Here is a 22,290-nt window from a genome sequence, read left to right as displayed (position 1 = left end):
GTGTGTGTGTGTGTGTGTGTGTGTGTGTGTGCGTGTGCGTGCGTGCGTGCGTGCGTGTGTGTGTGTGCATGCGTGTGTGTGTGCTGTTTATTGTGCAATCTCTATAGGGAAATATTCACAGCTGATAATGCTGAAGTTAGTGTGTGATTTAATGTTCTGGTTCCTGTTCAACTAAAGGATTGTTTCACTGTTTTTAAGGAATCAGGACTGCATTTGATCACCTCAAAACTTGAAACAAAATGACCTAACCTGACCTGGTGGCTTTAAGAAAAAGAACAGGAGATAATTAGTTTCTTTTTATTTAATAATACAACAGCTTTGTGTGCATGATGGTTGTATGTGGGGTTGGGCAGGCAGGTGGATACTGAAGCTGTTTGAATCATGCAATAAATGCACAAGAAGTCGATGCAGTAAAACCTTAAACATGGTCATATTGTTGGGATGTAGTAAAAGTATGGAGGCATGAAGAAGCTCAGTTTGTGGTTTAGGGATCTTGACAGGCTGGACTGAAGGAATTTGACTAAAATGAACCCTTAATGAGCGATTACCACATGAAGTTGATGCTTTTTTAAAATCTGGGAGGGATTTGTGTGCAGCTAAATGTACACACTGTGTGTTGTTTTTCCATTTTGACCATTGACTCTGACTGTCTTTTAGTGAAAACACTGTCAAAATCAGGAAGGATTAACAAATTAAAAGATCATTTATCATTTAAAACAGGACATTTGCAGAAAAATAAAAGTAAAACCTGCAGAACTGCATTTGATTTTCACTGATTTTTTTCTTCTTCTATTGACAAAATGAAACATGAGTAGACACACACTACTGTATTCATATGCACACTCTATCACTCTCTCAGATACAACATGATTTAATCAATTCAACAAATTAGTTTATCTTTGTATTTTTTTAGACAAGCGTTTATCGCCCTGAGTCTGTTCTTCTTGACTTTTATCCATTGTTGTATATTATTTGTTTTAAAAAATATATATCTGAATTTATTAATGCAGTTGATCATCCGTGGTTAAATTAAACCAGGTCTTGGTTGGAAGATAAGCATTCAGTCATGTTAGAAGAAACTTTTAGACAGTGAGAAATTACATGGACAAGCTGATGTAAGACTTTAGATTGTGATGGCTTTCTATATGTGATGAGTTGCTCTAGTGATTAGTAGCTGGGCATTGAACCCAGAAGCAATTAGTTCACTCTTTGCTGTATCATCACATATGAGTTTGTGGTTTTATGTGCCTCTTGCGGTGTGGTAGCACTCTAACATGTGCTGTGGTGCACAAAATACTAGAAATGCTCATTAGATTTGTAGGTATTTTAATGTGCTCATATCAAGTAATTATAGCATATCTTTTACTTCCTGATAAATACATAATCAACTTAGTGAATACCACCAAACATTCTTTGCAATCGTGTTATTTCTATTTGGAAATGACTGTGGAGTCAGTGGGAAATTATAAATCAGTAAGCTGTTGTGATGTTTGTCTATTTAAGTTTTTTTTTCTTCTTCCTTCTGTTTCTTTGTCCAGATATCGACCACAGTGGCTACGTGAGCGACTTCGAGCTCCAGGAGCTGTTCAGAGAAGCCAGCTTCCACCTGCCCGGCTACAAAGTGCGAGAAATCGTCGAGACCTTCGTCACCGGAGACACAAACAAAGACGAGAAAATCAGCTTCGACGAATTCGTTTCTGTAAGTCCCGAAATGACAAAGATCCGACACGCTCTGCCCCGTGTGGACTGACACAGTCTGCTTGTGGTCAGATTTACCAAGAGCTGAAGAGCAAGAAGTTCAGCGAGACGTTCAGGAAGGTCCTAACGAGGAAAGAAGGCATCAACTCCTTTGGAGGCACGTCGGGGGTTTCCTGTGAGGGAACGCAGCACTCCTACTCAGGTGAGGCAAACGTCACGCTCACGCAGGCTGCCTGAACCTTTTATGATGTGATACCAGGGTAGTCAATTAATTCAGACGTTGTTGCAAGTGTGAGAAAGTGTGTGAGAAAGTGTGCGCACATATAAGTGGAGGTCAAAGGATACATAGTTTGGATGCATAATTTTTACCAAATGATTTGGTGGGCATTTTTGTTTTATACCTTTACGCTGATGACCCAAGTCCATCCTGCTGCAATCATTTACATGCTGAAATCAGCTAATTTGTAAACAGAATATTTACGTGTAATTTAATCGTAATATATAAACAGTTTACCTGTGAAGGCCTTGTGCTTTGGGGACATGGAGAACACGTTGATCAATGTCTGATAAGAACAAATTTAATTTTTCTGCCAAACTAACACGGCACATCACCATGAAAACATAATCGGTGTAACTTGGTGGTGGCGGCATCATGCTGTGGGGAGGCTTTTCTTTTCTTTGCCAAGGAAAGAGAATTTGGTCAGAGTTGACGGAAGACGGATGGGGCTAAATAAAGGGCAATGCGAGGATTAAAATGTCACAGGTTGTAAAATAGAAATTCACCTTCCAGCAAGACGAACTTAAAATATGAGCTAAATATCTTAGATCGAAGCAGAACGGCCTGGTCAAAAGAAGAGTTTAAAATGTATGTTCATAACATCTCACAACTCACTTTGATTATGCTGGAGCTATCTTACAAAAAGGAATGTGTCAATGTTTTTGTCTGCAATTGCGCAAAGCTGGGAAAAAACATAGCCACCAAAAAACCTGCTTTATTATAGCAAAAGGCGATTCTAGTCCTGGATTGTCTTTCAGCAAAGTATCTGACTGCTGCGTTTCAAAACCCCAGAAAGTCCATTAATTGCAGATGTCAGACATGTAAGGCCATCAAAAGTAGATTTATTGTTGCTGAAATGTATAATTGCTTTACCAATACAGCAGGATTAGGATGGAAGGCATGCAGCCACTACATGTCGTAGTGGAATGCTTTTCCTGAATTCAGTGTTTTTGATTAAGTTTTTGTTTTTATCGTCTTTTCTACTTTGGTCTATTGTGATGCAACACTTTTTAAATCACTAAAATGCAAAAAAAAAAAAAAAAACAACAACCCTCAAACTTATGAAAGTTTGAGGGTTAGGATTAGGGTTAGTTGCCATCATAATTCACAATTTTTACCGTGACTCTGTCAAGCCAAAGTTTCTCGTGTCGATTCTGTCGACTAAAAATGTTCTACCTGAGCATTTTATCCTAATGTTCATGCTTGTTTCAGAGGAGGAGAAAGTAGCTTTTACTAGATGGATCAACAAATCTTTGGGCAAAGATCCCGACTGCAACCATCTGCTGCCCATCAACCCAGAAGACGAGAGCCTCTTCGCCTCCCTCCGCGACGGCATCGTGTTGTGGTACAGCACACGCACACGTCCACGCCACACAACACTGCAAACACCTGAGAATTTGTGATTTTTTTTTTTTTTTCAAAAAATTAAAAAAATTTTAATGAAAAAAAATTGTGAATTTTATTTCACCCAGAGATTCACCTTTTTTGTGAATTTTTTTCCACAAAAAAATTGTGAAATTTATTTTCTCACAAAAACAAACAAAAAAATTCACAAAAACAAAGATGTGCACTTATCCAAAAATTGCGTCACATTTTTAGTTGCCATCATAATTCACAATTCAGACACAGATCAAAATTCATGAATACCTTCCTTGATCAGAACCGAAAATTTAAAATACATTTTTGTGAATTGAGTTTGAAAATTCTCATGAGAAAAAAAAGTTTAAATCCCAATAACTAATACATGAAGAAGAAGAAAAAGCCAGCTATTCGCTAGGTTTTGCCAACATGTAAAGACATGTATTTTTAAAAAAGGAAGATTTTAGCTGAATTTTCCCAAGTACACGAGTACAGTAGACTTAAGTGAAATAAAGACCCACTAAAAAGATATGCTAAGGTTTAATAAATTAATTTAGAGTACTTTTTAATAATCCAGTAGTTATTTAAGTACACCAATCACCTATTATGCTGCCTTGACAGCTTGTTGTGGTTTTATGCATATGTACTTTGTGATTACACAATTTTAGTAGGTCTGAGATAGAATCATTGCCGGTTCGCAACAAACACTCGTAACATGGCGACAGTGTTTTATGTTGCTGCAAAGGTTGGAGGAGAATCGCAGTGATAACACGTTATATTGCTTTACAGCGCCTCCTCGTTCAGCGTGATTGTCTTACTTACATGATGGACTTTTGCACCGGCTCTTTAAAAATGGACAATTACACGGCTGCTCCAGAGTGTGCTCAGTGACTCACACAGGCGTCCCCTTGCTTTGTCCCTCTTCCAGTAAGCTCATCAACATCTCCCAGCCTGACACGATCGATGAGAGAGTCATCAACACGAAGAAACTCACCACCTTCACAAGGAGAGTGAGTAGTTTTTTTTTTTGTTTTTTTTTGCAGAATTTGTAAATTCCCACCGTGCACAAACATCCCAAGTCAAATAATCACTATGAGCATTGAAGTAATTGGGCACCGCACATAAACTATGTCGCGATTAACTTTACTGACACGAGTTTGCAGATAAGATTCATTATCTGCAAATGTGCAGACTCATAACTGCTGCTTATATTCTTACTAAGTACATTATATCTAATAGTGACTAATTTTTTTTTCACTTTTGGATACAGTGACATAAATGAAAGTTGTGCGAAGTTGGTAAAAAAAGGACTGATGACATTTTTTGCTGGTAGCCAAATGCTTGAGCAAAGCTGAAGCTCTTACAAACTGTTGCCTAAACATTTCAAACATGCCAAAAGCATCTGCATCAAACCTCGTTTAGCTCCAGTTTTCCAGACAGGGTTCTTTTTTCTTGTATTTTAATGTAAACTACCAGTGATACTTCTTTAATCAAACATGTTAACACTTCTGTTTCAGATGAGTTTGGGGATTCAGTCAGCCATTAAGTAAATCCAGTTTCCCTGTAAGTTAGTTGAAAGATCTCACTTTTTCAACTCCAGTCTGATTAAAAACTGACCAAAATGTTGAAGCAGATTGAGGAAAGTGACCTTAATGACCTCATTGTTGACCCCAACAGTGCTCTTAGTGGGGTCATATTTTATGATGGCCCATTGATGCTCAATGTTAAGCACACAGGCACATAAGGACAATGCCTTTTCTCCATTTTCATTTTCAGGGAGCTTACGGATTCATACCCAAACTGGATAATACTACCGATAATCATCGGATAGTTTGGCTCAATATAGATATAAGCGAAATGAATATGACAATGTATTTAATGGCTGGAATGAGAGGTGAAAAAACTTAGAAGAAGAGGATTTGCCTTTGGTTTGGAAAAGATTTAATGTTCTATTAAACAACCTAAATTTGCAATTTGAGGTACAAAGATCTGTTTTAAATTTTTTTTTCTGTTATCTTATACTTCAGCTCACCTCCTTCTCTTTGTACTCTGAAACATTATCTTTGCTACATAATCATAGTGTGAAATCTAGTTCAACAGAATTTGATGAAACCTGGAAAAAATACATTCTTCTCAAATCTGAATGTGAAACTTTATCAAGTCGCAGGGCAAGAGTGTTTTTAACCTTTACTGCTTACAATAAAATTCTTGCCTGTCATAAATATATAAGAAGAAAAAGAAGAAGCCGTGACGGGTTTTAGGTTGCGATTATTGACTCTGCGCTTATTATTTGCTTCTTTTAAACAAACACGTTTACATGCTTTCATAGGAAAACATTGTCTTGGCCCTGAACTCGGCCTCAGCCATCGGCTGCACAGTGGTGAGCATCGACGCCCATGACCTGATGGCTGGGAAACCCCACCTGGTCCTGGGACTGCTCTGGCAGATTATCAAGGTCGGCCTCTTCGCTGATATAGAAATCACCAGGAACGAAGGTCAGTACTCACTCACTCACTGACTCACTCACTCACTCGCTCACTCGCTCATTCGTTAATTAAATATCAGTGTTTGAAATTGCAGAGCACTTATTATCAGTGTGTCTGTGAATGAATAATTTCATTCTAAAGATGAAATTATTTTTAGGACATTTACAAGAAGTTGGGTCAAAGGTTACTGTCAAAGTAGAAAAATAATTAAACGCTCGCTAGACAATTATTTTCCAGCGATAACCAAAGTCATGATGCAACGTTTTTATTTTCACTTTTCCAAAGGAGGCTTTGTGTAATTTTATTGTTTTATTGCTTGAAGAGACACTCTCCTCTTTGGTTGGACAAACTTTCCCCTCCGTTGCCCCGAAGGAGCAACTCATTCAGGGGTTTAAGTGATTTTAATCAACAAACGAGTTTCTCATCAGGAAACGTTGGGACACGTCTTCCCATCTCTTCGTCAAAAATGTCCGTCCTGTCTGTCTCCAGGCTTGATTGCCCTCCTGATGGAGGGAGAAGAGCTGGACCACCTCATGTCTCTGTCTCCCGAGGAGCTGCTCCTACGATGGGTCAACTATCACCTGATCAACGCGGGAACAGAGACAATCAACAACTTCAGCGCTGATATCAAGGTGCTTAGTGGATCTTTTACGGCTGCGTTCCTTTAAATACCCACAGAGGGTCGTGTAAAGGATGTTTTGTTCTTGGACTTTGAAGGACTCTAGGGCTTACTTCCACCTGCTGGACCAGATTTCCCCTCGAGACGAAGACGAATTCCACATGGGCATCAAAATCAACATGGCTGGCCTTAGCGTGAGTTGGTTTGAAATCAGTGAAATCAGTTTAAGTCCCAACAGTGAGCGTCCATGTTGTGTGTGTGAACGTGAAGGAGTGGGATTTGGAGCGAAGGGCCGAGCTGATGCTGCAGGAGGCGGCCAAGTTGGACTGCCGGCAGTTTGTCTCTCCTCGCGACGTCACGTCTGGAAACAGCAAGCTCAACACGGCCTTTGTGGCCAACCTGTTTAACATGCATCCCGGTCTGCAGAAGGCTAAGTTTAACCTGGACGGGGAGCACATAGAGGGTAAGTGACGTTTGCCGTACAACAGAAAACCAGAGACTAGAAAGTCAGCAAAGACACGTCTGAAAATGTTCGGCGTACGGAAACTGAGGCATGTGGACAAGGATAACCTGTATTTATAACTTGCCAGCGGAAACCAGGGAGGAGAAAACGTTTCGCAACTGGATGAACTCTCTGGGTGTTTCTCCACGTGTAAACCATCTTTATAGGTAGGTTCAGTTGCACCTGAGGGTAATTATTCTTATCTGAGGAGGAGATAGCTTCAGCTCAACGGGGAAGGGAAAGAAACATAGAGACAAAATAAAAATGCAGAACAGAAATAGGGTTTGATGTGCATTGTAATTGTGAAGTATATTTAATTGGCTCGTGGTTTTCCTTTTTGGTAGCACCTTGTTTGGTAGGGTGTGCATAAGACTGACATTGAAACTGTCTTAAATGTGACATAACATCTGTCAGGAACATGAAAGAGTTTTCATGAATGTCTATAAGTGTTGTCATGAAGTGTCATTCAGTAAATAATGACACTTTTAATGCAAATCTTAATGCAACTTTGCATTATTTGGTAAATAACACGTTTAATGTAAAGCTACATTAAAACTTGCATGAAAAATCCATTAAAATTGTCAACTTTGCACTGAAAGTGTCATTATTTAACGTTTGACACTTCATGACATCACTCGTAAACATTCATGAAAACTCCCTCATCTTCTTGACAGATGTTATGTCGTGTTTATGACAGTGTCATGTCAGTCTTATGCACACCCCATCAAATAAAGACTTACCACATATTTTTGCTTCAATCATAGTTACAAGTCTTTGTGCATATAGTTTGGAGACTTAGTCTGACTCAGATTAAATGTGGAGCAGTTTTGTTTTTGGCATATTTCCGCTCAGATTGAGATTTGGACTTAAAATTGACCTTTTTTAGTTACCTGAATATTTAAAAGTAAATATCAGATCTTTATCATTTTGGGCTAAAGTTAAGAGAAGCCTTGTTGGAACAACATGCTGCTCCAACACTGCAGGCTGTAGATGTTTGATTCTGCAGCTTTCCACAATGACTCTGAATAACTTTGGCTAAAAATAATGAAGTACTAATATTTTATATACGTACATATAGCAAGAACTTCAAGTTGTAGTAGTTTTTAATTATTTTTTTCATGGAACTATTGCATTTAACTTATTCCATGAAAATAATTTAGGGTATTTAGGTAGAACTCATTAGGTTGGAGTGGGGGTTATTTTTTACATCATTTTCCACTAACATCAATATTGAGTGCGGCGTACATTGAAGAAAATGCAACACCGCACAGTGTGGTGTGTATTAACTTTAACCCATAAGTCAAATTCAGATGCTTTCTGTGTTAATATCCATTATATTTATCCTCATTTTTTTGCAGGGATCTTTGTGATGGCCTGGTGATCCTGCAACTTCTAGAAAAAGTCAAAGTGGTAGTGAACTGGAAGAAAGTTAACAATCCTCCTTATCCTCAACTGGGGGGAAACATGAAGAAGGTGCCACATGCAAACACAGCAGAAACACGTTAATTGTGAGCACAAGTAGATTTGTGTGGGTTTCAGTTTCCCATGCTGTGTTCTAGCTGGAGAACTGCAACTACGCTGTAAAGTTGAGCAAAGATGAAGCCAAGTTCTCTCTAGTCGGAGTCGGAGGAGAAAACCTAAACGAGGGGAGTCGCACACACACCCTGGCTCTGGTCTGGCAGCTGATGAGAAGGTAGACGCTCCAGAAAGTGTTGCTTTTTTAGCTGATGCGCGCGCGCGCGTGCGTGCGTGCGTGCGTGCGTGCGTGCGTGCGTGCGTGGTCAATGTAGCTGCTCTCTCAACATCTGGGTTATCTTTCCTGTATTTTCTTCCTCAGGTACACTGTTATGGTTCTTTCTGATTTGGGCACCGGAGAGAAAGTTGCGGATCAGTTTATCCTGAACTGGGTCAACTCAACCCTGAAGGAGAAGCGAAAGGACACACAGATCAGCAGCTTTAAGGTGAGTAGGACTCACCTTTAAGGTGAGTAGATTGTGCGTTCAAGACCAGTGACTCTCAAAAGCGTACAAATGTTAAGAGGCTTCTGAAGAAGACTGAAAGCTGAAATGTAATGAAAATGTGAGAAAGTTGTGCACATTTAATTAACTATGTTATTCTCTTTTTTTTCATATTTTTGTGCTTCTAACAGATTTGTTTTTTTTTAACTGTGTTGCACTAAATGAATGTCAAAGTATTTTTCATACTCTTGTTTGATTTACTTTAAAAAAAAAAAAGAAAAAAAAGCTGGTCTTTTGGGTGGGTGGTGTCCACTTTCAGTGACCATCATAATTTCAAGTTGCGCCGGAATGTGACCCTGTTTTACGTTTTCTGCGCAGGACAAACTGATCAGCACCAGTTTGCCAGTGATTGACCTGATTGACTCCATTGCCCCTTCGATGGTCAAGTGGGACATGGTAAAGAGAGGAGAAAAGGGAGTCCTGAAGAACGATGAGAAAATCAACAATGCCAAGTAAAGAACAATACTTCCCATCCTTTCATTTTCCCTGACCCCCAGTCCTTTCTTTTCCTGCCTGACTTCTCTCCCGTTTGTCTCTCAGGTATGCGATCTCATTGGCCCGTAAGATCGGCGCCCGTGTCTACGCCCTGCCTGATGACTTGGTGGAGGTAAAACCTAAAATGGTGATGACCGTGTTTGCCTGTCTCATGGGGCACGACATGAAAAGAGGCAAACGCTAAATAGCAAACCAGGGTTTGAAAAAAATACAAATATCCAATTGCATTTTTTCTGCATTTTTATCATTGTCATTTTTTTTTTTCTTTGAGCTTTACCTTTGCTGCAATCACCAGCCAGAACAAATCTATTGGTTGTTCTTTATTTTGCTTTCTAATAGCCCTAACCAACATTTTGATTATTCTCTTGTTTGTAAAGCTGTTGTATTTGTTTATGTATGATTTATAACTTTTTAGCACGTATTTGCTCAATACTTATCAAACCATTCCTATTATAAAGTATTCACTACCTCTGCAATCTAAGAAGAACCAGAGAGGTTAACAAAATAACACGGAAACGCCTTCTTGTAAAGCCTGTGAATGTCATGTGTTGAATATTGCCGGTGAATTACTGAAGATGACATCCATTAAATATAAAAGTTGAAAACTTGTGTGTTTGCTGTCTTTGTAAATTTTTTTAATGGTTTGAATCAGCCACTTGATAAATCTGATTGTTTTTATTTTTTTGTTTTTTTTTAATGTGTAAAGTTAGTAAGGTTACTGGAAAAAATCCTGTAAACTTTCAGGTTTAAAAAGAATTGCAGGAAGAAAAGTGATTGCTCCAAATCCATTTAACTTTAGTTTTAGTACAAATAAATAAATGAAATAAAAACAAATAAATGTACTGCGAAAAGAAAACATTCATTGCACTCACTGGATGATTTAACCTCCCTTCAGATTGTTAAAATTAGGGATACATATAATTTAAAGTTAAACATTAAGAGGATTATAAACATAATCATCAGTAATAATAATGAACTGGAACTATAGTTCTCAACATGTGGTACCAGAACCAATAGAGGTACTTCTTGAGTTACCTTGTGTTGTGTTCAAAATAAATTTTATCGTCTACAAAGTAGAAATACATTGGAGAATATTTCAAGAACCCCAACGAACTGAAGGAAGCAGACAACAAGGAACCAACTTAACCAAGATCTAGGTGCAAGCAGGAAAACAGTGTGGTTTGCAAGTTGATAGGTAGGTGCAATATAAACTGCATTTTTCTGCATTTTGTACTTTCTGAAACTGTAGAGATATACATGTAAAAGCAAGTTTACTCAGTGATATTTTTCTGTGAAGTTTTTCCTCTAAGATTTTATAAATTTGGTGAAGATTTGGATCAAACGGGGTGACTTCCTTGGACACAAAATAAGTCACTTCCATTGACTGAAAAAAAAAGTAAAATAAAATAAAATTTGATTCCAAATAATGCCTGTCTGCTACGAGGTATGTCCTCAATCCCATACCCCCGCCTTTTAACATGGATTAGTAAAGGAATATTATGCTAAATTTTCATACAAAAGAGATCAAAACATTTCATACCTGTAGAAGCCATAATATTTGAGTATGTCTTAAATATAACTCCCCCTTTTTATTGATGAAGCCAAGTCTCTTTAACTTAAACTCGTTTTTTTTAGATTCCACAAATAATTGTGTGTTTTTATTGCTAATTATGCTACGAAACGTCTTCAGTAACTACCTGCTGGTCTTGGGCTCGCTAATATTTTTCGCCATTTTTGTTAATTTATTTATTTATTCAGTTTCTTGGGCTGATTTTTATGCTAACAGCCTCTCTCTTGACCCCCCAAAAACGAACATTAAAAATTAATCCGTAATGTGGCTCTCAGAACTTGTGCTTGAGTATTTTGAGCCTCGGTGGATACCATACCAAAACAAACGACGTCATTTTGGAGCGAAAGTTTTCGAAACTCGTGGAGCGATGCACAGCTGCTGGGAGATTATCTCCGTTAAAATTACTTAATTTTTACTTTTATACTTAATAGCTTTCCACAAAGCCGAACAAGACGGAAGCGTAAACATGGATGGACTTGAAATGTCTGCAATGATACCAGCTCTTCAAGAGCTAGCTAAGTGAGTTAAAAAGTTGGCTACTGGCTAACCTGCTAACAGTTTGTTACTGAGCTCAGTCACCTATTATTATTTTTTATTATTTTATTCAGTCACTATTTGTTGAAATGTTTAATGACTCAATTAGTGAGGTTAATGCCGTGTTTGTTGTTTGCAGCGCCAGTGCTGCTGAGTACGAATCAGCGGTACAGAAACCCCGGCAGATCCTCTGCCAGTTCATTGACCGGATACTGACTGATGTAGATGTTGGTAAGTCAACAGTAATAACAACACACACAGAAAACAGGTGGAAATACAGCTATACATCAAAGTGAATAAATACCTGCACTGTTCTTTTAGCTATTTGAATGTATTATTCTCCATCTGTTCTTTGTAGCGTCACCTGGTTTTCTCCAAATGTTTTACTCACCAATATTGTTCCCCCAGGCTTTTCCGGTCATATGAATGATCCTAAACAAAAGACTAAGTGCTATAAGAACACATATGAAAGAAACACTTCTGCAATTTTTCATAGGACGTGGAAGATAACTTTCCCAACATATTTACTCATTACCACAGGTATTTCAGAGTTATCAGAAATACTTATTTGGTGTGATTGGTATAAGTTGGACCATCAGTTGAAATATTTATGTAAATTGACCAATAATGGACTCAGAAGTCTGAAGAAAAGTAGAAAAGTATTGAATTGCACATGAGATGTTTTTCCCCTTAAGTCGCTTTTGGTGAATATGGATTTATTTATTTATTTTACATTTCTAAGATTTAGCAATTTTTATTCATTTGTGAAGTACTTAAACCAATGAATAATCTTTTTTATTTTTTCCCAGTTGCTCTAGGGTTAAATAAAAAGTCCAGTTCGGAGCCAGCCTGTGTGATGCTGCTGGATTTTGTGCAACATATCGTCAAATCCTCGTCTCTGATGTTCGCTAATCCTGCCTGTCTGCCTGCTGAGTACCCAGACACCATACAGAGCTGCATTGGTACGGATTACCCAGAAAACAAAACAAAAACAACAAACAGTGACCGACTGATCCATTGTTTTCTTCTTTTCATCTATTTGTTTTTCTTCAGACTTCAGTAAGTGGGTGGCAGTTCGTTTGCTCCGCGTCGGAGCGTCTCCGGGCTGCGATGTCATCCACGGCCGGGTCTCTGCTGTGCTGTGCTCCTTGCTTCACTCTCTGCGGGTCCGGGTGCCCTTCATCTTCAGCTGCCTTGTTCAGGAGTTCTTTTTAATGGCTCAAGACCTCAGCAGCGTCCTGTTAGCCCACATAACCGCGCTGTGTGGGTCGGACGTTCACAAGCGGAACCAGTGGCCCGTGAAGCTCGACCGCTTCCTCTTCTCCGCCACACGTGCCCCCTACCTCACCCACACTCCCCTCGTCCTCCCGTCGCCGGCCGCCTTGGAGTCGCTGACCGCCGTCGCTCTTGGCATCATAACCGACTCTCTGAGGGGAGTCGTTTCCTGCCGCGACCTGAGCGTGGCCTGGGAGACGGCCTGCTCCGTCTTGGCGAACGGCAACACCAGGCTGAGGAAGATTTCCATGGCGATGTTGAGGAAACTGGTGGAGCTGAGGAAGTTTGATGAGACCCAAGGCCACAATTTCTTCTCTGCCTTTTTTCACCTGCTCGAAACGCACGACTTCTCGGATGAGGAGGAGCCCTACGAAGGGGAGCTGTTGAAGCTCACCCGCTGTCTGTTTCAGTCGGCTCACGTCTCTCACTCGGATTTCGAGCCCGTCTACCTCTCGCAGATGTTCGAGTGCGTTTGTGCTCTCGGAGGGGCAGGAGTTAAGTTGGGATCGGAGCTTACTGAATCCCTCTGCGTGCTCTTTGGCTTCTCATTGTCTGTTGTCCCGAGTTACGAAGGTGCCGCTCTGCTGAGGAGGCAGCAGGTGGCGGACGTCTGCAGGACGCTGGCACGCACCGTCGGGACAGAGAATCAATCTGAAGTACTCAAATTTTTTTTCTATAAAAATGCGGTGTTTGCCATGTTTGCGTCTCGTTTTCTACATCTCTTGTGTGCTTTGTAGTGTGCAGAAGGATTCCTCCAAGCTGCACTCAAGGCTGAGAAAGCTGCCGTGATGCAGAAGGCAGGAGATGGAGAGACTCCTGCCAAGAGATCCTGCAAATCTGCCAACAGGTTGGTCACCAAAACGACAAAAACATCGTCGATACGATACGCCTGTTTCTGCTACTGATTCTTGAACATGTTTTCTCTGAAACTGAATTTTCTTGGAATCATTTTAACCATCCCATTTGTTGTATGGGAATTTTTTTGACTGGGGACGTCTGAAACCAGAGACCTTTACATTTCATCCCTTGATGCTGAGCAGATCCTCCTCTTGTAGGAGGAGTCACTGCTATTTGGGGACACAGATTGCTCATATCAACAACAAAATGATTAACAAAGCCATAATCAGACCAAAACAACATTAATCTGAGGTTGTTTTAGAGCAGTTATGGTTTAAAAGCCACAAAACTGCCACTCCTGAGTGTGTGGAAATGTGTTGGTAGAGTAAATTTAAAGTGAACTGCAGCAAATGTGACTCCTGGACAGACAGTAGAGCTGCCATCAGGATTACAACCTGCTAACTTAAGACAATGTTTATGGTAATTAAGCTGATCTGAATTCGAATTGCTCTTACTTTATGATAATTTATATTTTAAAATACTTTTTGAGTGCAATTAATTTTTTTGGCAATCGTGTCCCAAAGTGCTGCGTAAAACTCTGCTTTGCAGTTGTTGTTGTTGTTTTTTAATTCCACCAATTCAGTCATTTTGTGTGTTCAGCGAGCTGGACATGCGTGTCGGCAGTGAGGTTTGGGCCGCATTAACTCAACGTCTAGAAGAGCTGCTGACTGTTTTGAGCTCATGCTCTGCAGAACCAGAGAGCCTGCAGGCCCTGTCCGCCCTGCAGGGTCTGGCCCTCATCCTGCACCTGGCGGCGCTCTGCTCCTCACCCCTCAGGTACCACCTGCCTTCAAACAGACCGAGATCTACTTCAGAGGCCTCATAGTCATGTTTTTTTGTTTTTTGTCAGCAGTTCCTGTCCTCTGGTCTGGGTTTCCACTGAGACCATCGGCCGGGTGCTGAAGAGCTGTCAGTCGGTGTTAGAAGGAGCGTCTCGACCCGTCTCTCGGCAGGAATACTTTAAGTCTGCTTTTCAATCGACGATCAGAGTTCTTGACTCCGTTCTCTACTTGACATGTAAGAAGACAATAAAAATAAGCTTCCTTGGGGGTTTTACTTATGTGTCATGAAAAGGAGCGAGTGTCCGCGCATACATAAAGTCTTAAATTTGTGTATCTAAAATTAAGGCCTTAAAATGTCTCGGATTCATTTAAAGAAATGTAAGTTGGCCTTAAATTTTTGTAGACCAACTTACTAAATAATTGCATATTTTTTCCTTGCAGGACTTTCCATCAGGCAAACATCTTCATTACGTTCTATGAATCAAGGTGGTTCAGGTTACCGCTAACTAGCTGCTGTTATACATTTGCTAGCTAGCTAGCCAGGCTGCTAGCTTTATTCCATCTAATTTCTTTTGTACATTTCTGTCATGGTGCCGGTCTTGAATTTCATTCATAATGGTCTTAAAATTGAATGTATGAAACCTGCAGAAACTCTGGTATTCCCTCAGGTTTTTCTGTCTTATGTTTACTAAAAATGTGGTTTTAGTGACATTTTATTTTTAATTGTAAGAGATTTTTGGTGATCATGTTATGTTACTATATGTGTGTAGTGAACAGCCAGATTGAAAATGGGCTCCAGCGGCGTGTGTGTGCCCTGCTGTCTCTTCCTTGGGTGTGTGAGAACAAATCTGCGTCGGCCTTTAAGAGTTCAGGGTTTCCTTCCTGGCTCTCCGCTTTGGCTCAGAGACTCAGCTTCTGTTATTGTAAGTAATCCTGTCACATCTCAAGCCAGCAAATGACAAAACATTCAACTTTAGCTTTTAAAATGTGCAAAATATCCTCGTAATTGTGGAGTGTCTTCTAAATGTATTCGCACCTCTGGTAAAGAAGTGGGGAAAGCCTTGAAATTACTGTCTTTTTTTGTGGAATAATAATCTGACACTGAAGAATTCTCAAATCCATCCTTTAACTTGAGTATATTTATTTAATTAGAGGGGGAGGGGGGAACATTGGAAAACAGTTGTTTTTAAGAAAATCACCGGCGCTACAGCGATTACATGTCTAAAAATTACATTTACGCATTCCGGAAAAATCTGGACAAGTTTGTAAATTATTTCAAGTATTTTCAGTATCTGGATAAGTATGGAAAGTATGTGTTTTGTATTTTCTACCCCCGCATTTCAACATAAATTGAAATAATCAATATTTCAATTTATGAAAATGGAAAAAAAAACAAGCAGGAATCCAGAATAAATTTCAGTATTAAACTAGGTTGACCTGAGTTTGCAGTTCTATCTTACTTTTCATTTTGAGGCCTTTGTACACATGTTGTAGGAATGTCGATAATTATTAGAGCTGCTCTACATTTACCTACAACTCCAACCATGCATTTCAGTTTAACATCATTTCATAACGGTGAATCCGACTTGTGATTCCAGCACATGAAGTCCAGGCGGACTGCGTGTCGCTGCTGGCCTTGCTGCGCCGGGGCGTGTGCGATGGCTGGCGCGTCTGCATCTTCGGCAACGCGCTGCGGAGCCAGGGCGAGGCGGTGAGGGCCACGGCCGTCGAGGTCTTCCCCATTCTGCTTCATCAGCTGGGGCCCTCCCACCACGACCTCATCAGCACCGCTCTGCTGTGCGTAAAAACGGGACTTCCCCGTTCTCGTTGTTGCTACCGCTGTGGTTTTTGCTTACGTTGGTGGTTTACGTCGTGGCTTTTGTTGTTGTTGTTGTAGGTCTCTGCTGGAGGACGAGTCAGAGCGGGTGAAGGTGGCGCTCGCCAGGATTGTCGGGCATCTGAGCTGCGTCCAGTCGGAGCTTTCCAAGCTTTGCGACTCGAACGTAGCGGGCACTTGCCGCCCCAGAGTCCTCTGCCTTCGCTGGAGTCTTGCAGCGCAGCACACTGGGAATAAAGCGCCATCCCTCAAAGCAGCCGTGGTTAAACCATTCATAGCTTTACTCAGACCTCAAGCTGCCAGCTGTGTTAAACTTGGTAACTAAATGTTATATTTTGCTTTCTAAATGAGCTTTCACAGCGTTTGTAAATTGCAATTAAAAGAAAAACGACTCGACTTATTTCAGCGTTTCTGGAAGCCCTACCTCACCTCTGCCAGCATGTCAACCTGCTCGGTGCGGACAGCGACTCCCGCGCCGCTCTCTGCGCCCTGATTGGCCTGATCGAGGACGCCGATCCCGCCGTTAGGACGCGCTTTAGCCAATCCGTGCGTTTCCTGCTGACGGAGTCCGCGAGGCACTCGGAGCAGGGCACGCTGAGCGAGGTGAGACATTTCAGCGATAAAACGCAGCATCTTTAAGGTCAAACGCGGAGGCTGACGACGTGTTGGGGTTCTTGTTGCCACTTCAGCTGCTGGTTGCGCGTCTTAAGGAGGCGTTCAGCAACGCTAAGGCCAGCAGAGACGACGACCTGCGGAACACACTCATCCTCACCACAGGAGAGATCGGCAGGTAAAACAATAATTTATATTATTAGCAACTATAGAACTTTTATTTTAGGGTTATAATGTTTTGTTTTTTTAATGACTGAATATATTTAGTGTAACTACAGCAACCTCCAGATGATGTGGAGCCTCGGTAAAGATGAAAAGCTTTAAAATAAAAAATTTGTCAAGGAATCTTTGTTGATCACAAGATGTCAAGTTATTTCTAAATAATGTGGGATTTTTTTTCCCCCTGAATAAATAAACAGCCTGAAATTAAACATTTAGTTTTTCTACATGATGCAGTGTGAGACTTTGCTTCTGGACCAAAACGTTTTGCAACATGCCCCGGAAAATTTAACATTAGTTTTAACAACTCAAAATGGAAAATCATTTTCTTGGATTTTTTTTTTAATCAATAAGGATTAAAAGAAGTCCTTATTCTTAATCCTTATTAAAAAAGATAATAAAAAATATATGAATTAAACAAGGTGCCATTTTTGTCTTATTATAGGGCTTTTTATAATTGTTTAGTTTGTTCCCAAGTTTAATTGAAGAATTAATATGCTCCAGTTTTTTTGTTGTTGTTGTCGTTTTTCTTTGAGTCGCTGGATTGTTTTAGCCCAGCTTATGATGAAATTCAAGTTAAAAGAAAAATATTTCAGACCACTGAAATCCTCATGCTAAAAAAAAAAAAAAAGAAAAAAAAAAAAAAAAAAGCTGCAGTCATGAATGGACCTCACAAAATTGTTCCAGGGGCCACAAATTGGTCCCCAGACCACACCTTTTAAACCCCTGTTCTGGACAAAATGATTAATTTAATTTAAATTAAAGACTTTTTTTTCTCTCCCATGTTTTTATAGCCATTTGGAGAGATCTGCTGCATGTAAAATGGTCTTTTCCTTTTCTCCCTTTTCTCGTTAGGGCTTCTCAGGGCAGCCTGGTGTCCTTCTCCCTGCTGCGTCTGCTCCACTGTCTCCTGTCCAAGTCGTCCACAGTGTCCGTCGCTGCTTACACTCAGATCAGAGCGCTGGCGGCTGCCAAAGACCTGAAGCTGCAGACCCTGTTCAGCCAGTATAAGAATCCCATTTGCCAGGTGGATAGTCTGCCAGTCTGAGTCCGTTATGTTTGACATTTTTATCTGAACTTTTTTAGTACAGAGTAATTACAATAATGAAATAGCAAACTAATCTAGATACAAACCGACTTATTTTGGTTTTGAATATATCCGGACAGGTAGATCTTTCTGTTTGTGGCTCGTGTTTTCAGTTTCTGGTGGAGTCGCTGCATTCGCGCCACGCCTCGGCCCTGCGGAGCACGCCGGACCACACCAGCGAATCGGCCAATCAGAGGGAGCTGGCTTTGGACATTCTGGCTCAAATCGCGCATGCTTTCGACTTCCCGGACCTCCACCGCTTCCTCACCGTACGCTCAGACAGAACTTCTCTTCTTCCCCCACCCCCAGAAACGGGCATCTTTTTCACAGCGCATGTTTCACTGCACATCTGTACCTGCAGCGGACGCTCCAGGTCCTGCTGCCGTACCTGGCAGCCAAGGCGAGCTCCACAGGCTCCGCCCTCATCCGCGCGCTGGCCATCGAGCTGAAGGCGAACAGGAGAGAGATTCTGATCAACAATTTCAAGTACATCTTCAGTCATCTGGTTTGCTCGTGCACCAAGGAGGAGCTGGAGAGAGCATTTCACTACCTACAGGTTTTTTTTTTGGTTAATATTAATCAATCGCTTTATAAGGCAAAAGAAGCTCAATCATTTCCATTCTGATGAGCAAAATTATTAACTTACTGATGCATCATGATCTGTTTTGTTTATGGTTTCAGTTGTTTTTATTATTCTGTCTCATTTATTGCTTCTGGTTGTTGTGTTTTATTTTGGACGTAAGAAATATCTTCCAGTTCTAGTGTGAAATGTTCTTTACGAAGCTGAAGGTTATTTACAGGGCTGGACACTAAATCAATAACAGTATATTTCGCGATAAACCTGTGAACACAATATCAATAGATAACACAGCTGAGCGACACGGCATTCTGGGAGATGTAGGCTTCAGCTGCTCAACCTCTCGCATCGCTAAATTACAAAGTCAAATTGATTTCCAGTCATATTTTATACATATATACATGTGTATACAACATTTTTATAACAATTGAAGTTAACACAGTTACTTAATTGTGCTATAAAATGATAATATTTGGGTGTAAAACACTTCACACTCAGCTTCGTGTGTCGTTTTCCGTCTTAGAGTGAGACGGAGATTGAGCTGGGCTCCCTGCTCAGGCAGGACTTCCAGGGTCTCCACAACGAGCTGCTGCTTCGTTTGGGGGAACACTACCAGCAGGTGGGCAGAAAACCTAAATCGCCTTTTTTGTTGTTGTAACACCTCTGCCGTTTATTGATGGAAATCAATGCTTTGTAGGTTTTCAACGGGTTGGCCATCTTGGCCTCCTTTGCGTCCAACGATGATCCATACCAGGGTCCCAGAGACATCACCACCCCGGAGCACATGGTCCGTGTCTTTTTCTCCTCTGTTTGTGACGTGATCGACGTTTCGCACTTACCTGAACGTTGCGTTGCTGTGTTTCAGGCTGACTACCTGCAGCCCAAGCTGCTGGGGATTCTGGCTTTCTTCAACATGCAGCTGCTCAGCTCCAGCGCAGGAGAGAAGGACCGCAAGAAAATGGTGAGTCGTCGCCCGGCTGATTGCCGCGGTCGCAGCCAAACCGCTCCGGCCCCGTCCGCTTCGACACACATCTGCTTTTGCGTGTCTCCCGCGGCCAGGCTTTGACGAGCGTGATGGCTCTGATGCGCCTGATGGGCTCCAAGCACATCAGCTCCGTCAGGGTGAAGATGATGACGACGCTTCGCACGGGTCTGCGTTACAGAGAGGACTTCCCTCTTCTCTGCTGCCAGTCAGTACCTGCCCCTTTCTTCGTGAAGTCATCTCTGAAATGAGTTTGACGCGCACACACACACACACAAAAAAAAAAAAAAAGAAGTTGAAAGATTGCACTTCCTTGCTGCAGGACGTGGGAGTGTTTTGTGAGGAGCGTGGAGCCGTCCCACCTCGGGCCTCTCCTGAGTCACGTTATTGTTGCCCTGCTGCCCTTGATCCCCCTGCGGCCCAGAGAGACCGCCGCCATCATTCGCTTCCTCATCCTGGACAACAGGTGACGTTTAAAAAAAAAGGAAAGAAAGAAAATAACTTATCAACATGAATAAGATTGAAAATAAAGAGTTGAACTATTCTTAAAGCACCTTTGGAGGTTTTTGTCAGATTACAACCACAAGATTCAGAAGGAAGTGGAGGGAAAAACGATACGTAGTTTTGAAGAAAGATATCTGAAAAGTGTGGCATGCCCCACTGAATCAATACTTGGTAAAGCTTGCTTGGGACTAGATGTTTCTACCAGTTTTGCATATGCAGAGAGAGAAATTTGGTCCAATTCTCTTCATGAAATTCCTCATATTCATGCAGACTGCATGGAAAGCCTTTTGGATGTAGGTCTGTGCTTTAACTGGGCCATTTTAACAGATGAATATTCTATTTTCCTAAAGCACTCTGCTGCATCTCTGTGTGTTTAGAGTTATTTTCGTCCTGGAATATGAAAATCCGCCACAACCTCAAGTCTTTTAAAGCCTCTAATGGGTTTTCCTTAAAATCCTAATAAGATACAGCAAAGTTAGTGGCTGTAATCTGACAAAATGTGACAAATTTAAGCATTTGGACAGGACCAGATGATTACAGAATGATCCCTACTGAGACCGTGTTTCTCTCAATCTCTTGCAGGGACGAAGTAAACGACTACCTTCACGAGATTTACTTTCTGCCCGAGCATCCGGAGCTCAAAGACATCCACACGGTTCTGCAAAATTACAAAAAGGTTTGCGTAAAGTCATGATGACGACGACGAAAGGTTGAGAGGGAAAAATACTCCCAAAGACAGGAAATGACGCGATAAAGAATTTGTTTTTGGTCCCTTCAGCTGACGGCCAGCAGCAGCGACCTGGGCTCCGCTCTGCAGCTGTCGATGAGAGCCGTTCAGCATGAGAACGTCGATGTGAGGATCCACGCTCTGACCAGCCTCAGGGACATGATGCACAGCAAGCAGGTACTTTAGTACACCAAACAAGGACTGATAGGCTTAGGTTTGGCGAATCTCTGCAAAGAAAAGTGAGCTAATACCGTAATCCTGACAGCGTTTTTAATACCGTTTGTAACATTAGTGCAGACAAATTTGACGGAATTGTGTTATTTATTTATTTATGGTGTTTTTTTCTACGTTGTGCGCAGAGTTGGGTAGTAACTGTTTACATTTATTTAATTACATTTTAAGTCCATACTGTAACTTTTTCTTTCAATATACACTTTTGCGAGTATTTTTACTACGCTCTACTTTTTACTTTTACTTGAGTAATCTTATTATGAAGTATCCAAAGGTTTTCCCCAGAAAACTTGCTAGATCATTCATCGGATCATCGCTGTGTTTTTGTGTTAAAAATGTTTAAAGTTGACAGGAAATTTCAAAACATCACTTGATAATTATGTGTTATTGGAAGGCTGGAAGATTAATACCTAAACACCCACAATACAGTCTTTAAAAAAAGGCAGTTGTTAAAAAAAAAACCTAAAATAAATAATGCTTAGCCTGGTGGGGGCACAAGTAAAGCCTGGTGGCCCGCCAGGCTTATAATACACCGAGGGAAACCCTGAGTATCGCTACGGTTACTTGAGTAAAATTTCTGGAGACTTTACCTGCTGTGAGTAAATTCACTGAGTGAAGAACAAGCTTGTTTTAACCAAAAATTCATCATACGCACCGGCAGTTTTTGTCAAAGTTTCATAAGTTTTTTTTTATTATTATTGAAAGAAATTGATTTGTAAAAATTTTCTTTTGCCTGATTTTGGTTAATTTCTTTGCTACTTGAATATGAATTATTGTCTTTTTTTTTTTCCATGAATATAGCAACATTTCCACTTAGCTTTATATTTTGGTCTGTCTTGTTATGTAATTATTAAATATGAATTGATTGATAATTTCATCAGTTACTCAGCACTTGAGTAGTTTTTTTTTTTTTTTTTTTTTTTTTTTTTTTTTTTTTTTTTTTTTTTTTTTTTTTTTTCCAATCTTTTTTTTTTTTCCCCCCTTTTAAATTTTCTTGTGTTG

The 22,290-nt window shown here is 40.7% G+C and overlaps 2 protein-coding genes across 6 annotated transcripts in view; both read left to right on the top strand.

Moving 5' to 3' along the window:
• The window catches only part of LOC103146547 (plastin-1), a 15,184-nt gene extending 5,125 nt beyond the window's left edge, over positions 1–10,059 (top strand). For all 4 annotated transcript variants that reach the window (XM_016677714.1, XM_016677715.1, XM_016677713.1 and 1 more), the window contains 14 exons: positions 1,539–1,699; positions 1,771–1,900; positions 3,188–3,320; positions 4,263–4,344; positions 5,664–5,829; positions 6,310–6,452; positions 6,538–6,633; positions 6,710–6,902; positions 7,030–7,108; positions 8,300–8,414; positions 8,501–8,634; positions 8,779–8,902; positions 9,278–9,411; positions 9,500–10,059. In XM_016677714.1, coding sequence (XP_016533200.1) covers positions 1,539–1,699; positions 1,771–1,900; positions 3,188–3,320; positions 4,263–4,344; positions 5,664–5,829; positions 6,310–6,452; positions 6,538–6,633; positions 6,710–6,902; positions 7,030–7,108; positions 8,300–8,414; positions 8,501–8,634; positions 8,779–8,902; positions 9,278–9,411; positions 9,500–9,638 — 1,829 coding nt within the window. In that variant the 3' untranslated portion in view covers positions 9,639–10,059. The remainder of the gene's footprint in view (positions 1–1,538; positions 1,700–1,770; positions 1,901–3,187; positions 3,321–4,262; positions 4,345–5,663; positions 5,830–6,309; positions 6,453–6,537; positions 6,634–6,709; positions 6,903–7,029; positions 7,109–8,299; positions 8,415–8,500; positions 8,635–8,778; positions 8,903–9,277; positions 9,412–9,499) is intronic.
• A 1,289-nt stretch (positions 10,060–11,348) lies between these two features.
• The window catches only part of atr (ATR checkpoint kinase), a 21,225-nt gene continuing 10,283 nt past the window's right edge, over positions 11,349–22,290 (top strand). The window contains exons 1-22 of one of the 2 annotated variants that reach the window (XM_016677717.1): positions 11,349–11,543; positions 11,698–11,789; positions 12,368–12,520; positions 12,612–13,489; positions 13,571–13,680; positions 14,331–14,507; positions 14,584–14,747; positions 15,283–15,435; positions 16,111–16,309; positions 16,410–16,666; positions 16,756–16,952; positions 17,039–17,139; positions 18,036–18,207; positions 18,381–18,536; positions 18,629–18,823; positions 19,368–19,463; positions 19,542–19,631; positions 19,710–19,805; positions 19,904–20,034; positions 20,149–20,292; positions 20,913–21,006; positions 21,109–21,234. In XM_016677717.1, coding sequence (XP_016533203.1) covers positions 11,491–11,543; positions 11,698–11,789; positions 12,368–12,520; positions 12,612–13,489; positions 13,571–13,680; positions 14,331–14,507; positions 14,584–14,747; positions 15,283–15,435; positions 16,111–16,309; positions 16,410–16,666; positions 16,756–16,952; positions 17,039–17,139; positions 18,036–18,207; positions 18,381–18,536; positions 18,629–18,823; positions 19,368–19,463; positions 19,542–19,631; positions 19,710–19,805; positions 19,904–20,034; positions 20,149–20,292; positions 20,913–21,006; positions 21,109–21,234 — 3,834 coding nt within the window. In that variant the 5' untranslated portion in view covers positions 11,349–11,490. Of the gene's footprint in view, positions 11,544–11,697; positions 11,790–12,367; positions 12,521–12,611; positions 13,490–13,570; positions 13,681–14,330; positions 14,508–14,580; positions 14,748–15,282; positions 15,436–16,110; positions 16,310–16,409; positions 16,667–16,755; positions 16,953–17,038; positions 17,140–18,035; positions 18,208–18,380; positions 18,537–18,628; positions 18,824–19,367; positions 19,464–19,541; positions 19,632–19,709; positions 19,806–19,903; positions 20,035–20,148; positions 20,293–20,912; positions 21,007–21,108; positions 21,235–22,290 lie in introns of both variants that reach the window. The other variant, XM_007564521.2, reaches the window with a different exon arrangement.

Source organism: Poecilia formosa, unplaced genomic scaffold, assembly GCF_000485575.1.
Source record: "Poecilia formosa unplaced genomic scaffold, Poecilia_formosa-5.1.2 Scaffold160, whole genome shotgun sequence".
In the NCBI taxonomy this organism is placed as follows: domain Eukaryota; kingdom Metazoa; phylum Chordata; class Actinopteri; order Cyprinodontiformes; family Poeciliidae; genus Poecilia; species Poecilia formosa.
The sequence above is the reverse complement of the archived record's forward strand: the minus strand, read 5'-3'. Positions and strand labels throughout refer to the sequence as shown.